We start from the raw sequence: 7,072 nt of genomic DNA on the forward strand, positions 1-7,072 counted from the left end.
GCTTTTTTTTTTTTTTTTAAACAGAGTCTGTCTGTTGACCAGGCTGGAGTGCAGTGGCAGGATCTCAGGTCACTGCAAACTCTACCTCCTGGGTTCCAACAATTCTCCTGCCACAGCATCTCATGGAGCTGGGATTAAAGACATATGCCACCATGCCCGGCTAATTTTTGTATTTTTAGTGGGGATAGGGTTTCGCCATGTTGGCCAGGCTGGTCTGGAACTCCCGACCTCACATGATCTGCCCACCTTGGCCTCCTAAAGTGCTGGGATTACAGGCATGAGCCACAGTACCAGCACCACTTTTTAACTGAGTTGTTCATTTTCTTAGTGTTGAGTTTTAGGAATTCTTTGTATATTTTGGATAAGTCCTTTATCAGATAGATCTTTTGCAAATATTTTCTTCCAGTATGTGGCTTCTTTTTTTTTTGTGATTGAGTCTCGCTCCATCACCCAGGCTGAAGTGCAGTACTGTGATCTCGGCTCACTGCAACCTCCGCCTCCCGGGTTTGAGCAATTCTCCTGCCTCAGTCTCCTGAGTAGCTGGGATTACAAGCGCCCACTATGATGCCCAGTTAATTTTTTGTATTTTTGGTAGAGACGGGGTTTCACCATGTGGGCCAGGCTGGTCTTGAACTCCTGACTTCAAGTGATCCACCTGCCTTAGCCTCCCAAAGTGCTGGGATTACACGTGTGAGCCACCACACCCAGCCCTTCTTTTCATTTTCTTGACAGTGTCTTTTGCACAGCAGAATTTTTCATTTTAATTAAGTCCAGTTTACAATTTTTTCTTTTATAGATTATGCCTTTGGTGTTGTTTCTAAAAAGTTAAGGCTGGCTGGGCACGGTGGCTCACGCCTATAATCCCAGCACTTTGGGAGGCCGAGGTGGGCAGATCAGGTCAGGAGTTCGAGATCAGCCTGGACAACATACTGAAACCCCATCCCTACTAAAAATACACTAATTAGCCGGGTGTGGTGCACACGCCTGTAGTCCCAGCTACTCGAGAGGCTGAGGCAGGAGAATCACTTGAACCTGGGAGGTGGAGGTTGCAGTGAGCAGAGGCCACGCCACTGCACTCCAGCCTGGGTGACAGAGTGAGACTCTGTCTCAAAAAAAAAAAAAGTCAAGGCCAACCCCGAGGTCAGGTAAATTTTCTGTTATCTACTAGGTGCTTTACAGCTTTGCATTTTACGTTTAGGTCTGTTACCTACTTGGAGTTAATTTCTGTGTCTAGATTCACTTTTTTGCATGTGAATGTCCGGTTGTTCCAACACCATTTTTTAAAAAAGATTCTCTCTCTCCTCTATTCTATTGCTTTTGCTCCTTTGTCAAAGAGCAGTTGACTGTATTTATGTGAGTCTATCTCTGGGCTCTCTATTCTGTTCCACTGATCTATTCTTTCACCAATACTATACTACGTAGCAGCTGGGCATGGTGGCTCATGCCTGTAATCCCAGCACTTTGGAGGCAGAGGCCAGGGGATCACCTGAGGTCGGGAGTTCAAGACCAGCATGACCAACATGGTGAAACCTCATCTCTACTAAAAATACAAAATTAGCTGGGCGTGCTGGCACATACCTGTAATCTCAGCTACTTGGGAGGCTGAGGCAGGAGAATCACTTGAACCCATGAGGCGGAGTTTGCAGCGAGCTGAGATTGCACCATTGCACTCCAGCCTGGGCAACAAGAATGAAACTCCGTCTCAAAAAAAAAAAAAAAAAAAACCAAACAAAAAAACAGCCAGCCAGGGTGGCTTACGCTGTAATCCCAGTACTTTGGGAGGCCGAGGTGGGTGGATCACCTGAGGTCAGGAGTTCAAGACCAGCATGGCCAATGTGGTGAAACCCTGCCTCTGCTAAAAATATGCAAAATTTAGCTGGGTATGGTGGCAGGCACCTGTAATCCCAGCTACTTGGAAGGCTGAGGTAGGAGAACTGCTTGAGCCCAGGAGACGGAGGGTGCAGTGAGCTGAGATTGTGCCACTGCACTCCAGCCTGGGCAGTAGAGCAAGACTGCATCTCAAAACAACAACAACAATAAAAATACCACCTTCATTACTGTAGCTTTACAGTAATTCTCAAAGTTGGGTAATGTCAGTCCTTCAACTATTGGATTTTTTTTTTTTTCCTTGAGACAGGGTCTCACTCTGTCACCCAGGCTGGAGTGCAATGGTACTTCCCAGGTCTAAGTGATCCTCCCAGCCTCCCAGGTAGCTGGAACCACAGGCACATGCCAGCATGCCCGGCTAATTTTATCTTTAAATTTTTTGTAGACCAGGTACAGTGACTCATCTGTAATCCCAGCACTTTGGGAGGCCAAGGCAAGAAGATGACTTGAGCTCTGAAGTTGGAGACCAGCCTGGGCAAAAAAATTTAAAAACTAGCCAGGTGTGGTGGCATGTGCCTGTAGACTCAGCTACTTGGGAGGCTACGAGGTGGGAGGATTGCTTGAGCTAGGGATGTCAAGGCAGCAGTGAGTCGAGATCATGCCACTGCACTCCAAACCTGGGCAACAAAGGGAGACCTTGTCTCAAAAAAAAAAAAAAAAAAAAGTTGCAAACATGGGGTCTTCCTATGTTGTCCACGCTAGTCTCAATGATCTTCCAGCTTCAGTCTCCTAAGGTGCTGAGATTACAGGCATGAGTCACCACACCCAACCAGAATTGATATCTATCTTCCTACCTTGAATGTGAAATACCATTGCATTTATTTAGTTTTGTTTTTTTTTTTTTCATTCGAGTTTTGTAGTTTTCTTCATATAGATCTTACACATATTTGGATTTATCCTGAAGTATTCCACTTCCTTTTGGTGCTAATATAAATGGAATTGCTTTTAATTTCAAATTCTACTTGTTCATTACTGGTATACAGGAGAGCAACTGATTTTTCTATTGTAACCTTATATCCTGCAACCTTACTATAATCATTTATTAATTCCAGCCAAAGGGTTTCTAAAACTCTTCCAATAAAAATAAAGAAAAAACTCTTTCCAAAACTAATAACTGCCATTAACTAAAGGTATTCAAAAAGGACTGGAAATAGATGAAATTACCAAAATTCACAAAGTATTTCAAGTGATAACAGCATCCTCAGGTAAGAACTATCCTGAGAATAACACTCATTTCAAAGAACATATCTGTCCCTACCCCTTTATTGTACAAATGAGGCAATATATACTTAGTGGCTGAGTTTGGTTTGTAGTCAAACAAATCTGGGTTCAAATTAAGTTCTACAACTTACTAAGTCATAAACTTGGGCAAATTATTTACTCTAAGCCTCAGATTCTTCACCTCTAAAATGCATATTTCTCCTAAGTTTGTAAGGAGAAATAAGGAGGTAATGCTTGAGAAAATTTAACAACAATTAAAACCTGGAGGCACAGAGAGACAAGTGATATACTCAAGACAAGTTTTGAGTCTCATTATGGGTACATTACAATAAACTATAGCATATTGTAATATAAATATTTCTTTTAGATCTTATGCAACCAATTCATTTTTGAAGTAGTGTATAATTTACACAAATACTTGTAACAAATCCTTTAACAGAACACTTATTTTTATGACAATGAATTTTTCCCCTGCATTTGCTTAAATCAAGAAATACTAAAATAGCTACTTGAACTCTCTAGCTCCCAAATTTCACAGATATAATTACTAGTAAGCACTCAAAATCTTCATTGCTGTGTTCTGGCAAGCTAGAGTTATTTCAAAGATTTCATCCTGCACCATCCTTCAGATGATGAACCTCACTCATCTGGGTTAGTTTGCTTATCTCTTTTTTTTTTTGAGACAGAGTTTTGCTCGTGTTGCCCAGGCTGGAGAGCAGTGGCGCAATCGCAGCTCACAGCAACCTCCGCCTCCCCAAGCAATTCTCCTGCCTCAGCCTCCCGAGTAGCTGGGATTACAGGCATGCACCACCACACTCGGCTAGTTTTGTATTTTTAGTACAGACGGGGTTTTTCCATGTTGGTCAAGCTGGTCTCAAACTCCCGATATCAGGTGATCCACCCACTTTGGCCTCCCAAAGTGCTGGGATTATAGGCGTGAGCCACTGCGCCCAACAGTGCTTATATCTTTGTTTGGCTTTTTTTTTTTTTTTTTTTTTGAGAAAGAGTTTTGCTCTCGTCGTCCAGGTTGGAGTGCAGTGATGAAATCTTGATTCACTGCAACCTCCGCCTCTCGGGTTCAAGCGATTCTCCTGCCTCAGCCTCCTGGGTAGCTGGGATTACAGGCATCCACCAACACACCCCACTAATTGTTTGTATTTTTAGTAGAGATGGGGTTTCGCCATCTTGGGCAGGCTGGTCTCAAATTCCTGACCTCAGATGATCTGCCCACCTCGACCTCCCAGAGTACTGGGATTACAGGCGTGAGCCACCAAGCTCAGCTTGTTTATCTCTAAAAAAGGAGAATCCTTTGAGCTGGAACTTAAAAAACTTAAAATCAGGCCGGGCGTGGTGGCTCACGCCTGTAATCCCAGCACTCTGGGAGGCCGAGGTGGGCGGATCACGAGGTCAGGAGTTCGAGACCAGCCTAGCCAATATGGTGAAACCTGGTCTCTACTAAAAAATAGAAAAATTAGCCAGGTATGGTGGCATGTGTCTGTAGTCCCAGCTACTCAGGAGGCTGAGGCATGAGAATTGCTGGAACCTGGGAGGTGGAAGTTGCCATGAGCCGAGATTGCGCCACTGCACTCCAGCCTAGGTGACAGAGCAAGACTCGGTCTAAAAAAAAAAAAAAAAAAATTAAAATTAAAATTAAGAAGGAGAGAAGTTGCACTAGTTTTTCCTCAAAGTAGTGCAAAGCTGTGTGGTCCCCTATCTCTTCCCACCTCCTTGACCATAGTGCTCCCTAATACTACCTTAAAGTTGGAACTCTGACCAGTACCTGAAATACAGATTTTTTTTTTAAAGGGAATTTTATAACACAGAATGTTTTAACTTCTTGTCAGACATCCATTCTCAAATACCAATTCATAGCATGCTCCACCTAGCAAGAAGGCATGGGAGCTCTATTGACTTGTTTAATCCATTCCCAACACAGGCAATATGAAACAGAAGGATAGGTATGGTAAAAATTTTGGACTTCAATAGATAACTTATGCTGACTCATATACTCCTAAAATCAAACCAGAAACATTAAATGCTGAAATAAAACCAACCACAGGTAGTCGGATTCATAGATAGAAAAAAAAAAATTACACAATTTCTACTGGAAGTGAATTTTTAAACTAGTAAAAGAGACAAAATGGGCTAAATTCTTAAATCCTATTCCACTTTACAAACTGACCCATAGCATCCTCCTTGGACTCTCCCTGTGTCCTTTTTACCCACAACACACATTCCCACATATGCACCCCTTAGAGGAACTGATTTCCTGGAAAGACTACTTAGCCAAGTCCTGAGGTAATCTGTCTGACCTGGTGATTCTCTCAGTTAAGGGATGGATACTCATTTGTCCCTCCTCCCTCCCTTACCACTTTACACATCTCCCTGCTTCATTCTGCTCCAGGAAAACAGTATTTATCATTCTAGCTCCAGGATGAGATCAGACATTTCCACTAGACTTCAAAAATACACATCCATCTATCCATCCATCCATTCATCCATTTATATATATAAATAAATGTCAATGACAAAAAATTTTTTTTCTACAGCAATTGCTAAAAGTCTGGAAAAAAGATCACCTGGAGACCCAAACTCTAGTACTTAGGAATGTGTGAAAAATATCACACCAAGTTTAAAAATAACTCTTTAATCATATGCACATAAGGGGAATAAAGGGCAACACCAGGCTGACTCGGGAGGGGAGCAAGATATTCTCCCTTTGTCCCAGTGTCTGCTTGGCACAGTTCTGAGATCACACAAACAAGTGGGAGTGGGTTGGGAAATAGAATAAGTGAGAGGACTGAAGAGACAAAGGCAAGGGGGGGAGAGGCAAGGGCTTGCAGTAGTCTCAATCAGTGGACTCTAACACAGATTCACTCAGCGCAAGGTCCCAGTAGTGTTCAGCCCCATGCTTTTTGAAATGCTCACGAGCCATGTTCTCTGTAGGACACTGTTTAAACTTCATCTCTCCAAAGCTCCGGTCTTTGGCTGTACCCTAGGAAAGAGATATGTAATAAAAACACTTCAATTTCTTATTTAAATCAGATATAATATTCTTTTATAAGACCTAGTAACATTTGTGAGACATGTGCCCAGCTGAACGTGATTTTATGGTAAAAAAAAAAAAAAAAAATTGTGACCTCCATTTCCTTGGATATTTGTATGAGTTTTTATGAATTCATATGTATAAGGTTTTTAGATTTTTGAAATGAGGATGAGGAATTCTTTGCTCTGGTGCCTGGGTGGAACAACAAGTCAGGAAGAACTATGGAAGGTGGAATGAGATAAACTTATCTCCCACCAGGCCTTCAGGACTAAATTTGGGCCTTCAAAAAGGCCCAAAAAACTATTTATACAAGCAGAAGGCTTTGGGGCCCAGCAACAAAGAACAACTCCAGGTGGGGAACAGAAGAAGAGCAGGTACCAGCAGAGAATTACAACAGAAAAAGACAGTACTGGGTAGAACGGCATTCTTGCCAAAGGCACCAGCAGCAATGGCAGTCATAAAGCACTACCTCAAGAGGCTTTCAGGGAGTAGACTCCAATAAGGAGGCTGGAGTAGACTCCAATAAGGAGGCTGGAGCAGAACTTGGCTTATTTCTGAACATGAAAGACAATTCCTGAAAACTAAATTCCTACAACATTAATACTGGTTCTCTAAGAAGCCGCGACTTTTTCAGTAAGTACTCTTCAGAGATAAATAGAAGAAAATTGAAAAGAGATGAGGGGGCTGAGATATGTGAAGATATGGGCGCAGTAGCTCATGCCTATAATCCCAGCACTCTGGGAGGCTGAGATGGGAGGATCAGTCAAGGCTAAGAGTTCGAGACAAGCCTAGGCAACACAGTGAGACTGCATTTCTAAAAATTAGCCAGGCACAGTGGTGTGGACCTGAGGTCTCAGATACTTGAGAAGCTGAGACTGGAGAATTGCTTGTCCCTAGGAGTTCAAGGCTGCAGTGAGC

At 42.7% G+C, this 7,072-nt stretch overlaps 1 protein-coding gene across 1 annotated transcript in view; it reads right to left on the minus strand.

Moving 5' to 3' along the window:
* Positions 1–5,739: 5,739 nt before the first annotated feature.
* Positions 5,740–7,072, minus strand: part of PRPF3 (pre-mRNA processing factor 3) — a 34,390-nt gene continuing 33,057 nt past the window's right edge. Inside the window, exon 15 of the mRNA XM_011973662.1 lies at positions 5,740–6,103. Coding sequence (XP_011829052.1) covers positions 5,957–6,103 — 147 coding nt within the window. The 3' untranslated portion in view covers positions 5,740–5,956. The remainder of the gene's footprint in view (positions 6,104–7,072) is intronic.

The sequence above is a fragment of the Mandrillus leucophaeus genome, unplaced genomic scaffold (assembly GCF_000951045.1).
Source record: "Mandrillus leucophaeus isolate KB7577 unplaced genomic scaffold, Mleu.le_1.0 Scaffold139, whole genome shotgun sequence".
Classification (NCBI taxonomy): Eukaryota; Metazoa; Chordata; class Mammalia; order Primates; family Cercopithecidae; genus Mandrillus; species Mandrillus leucophaeus.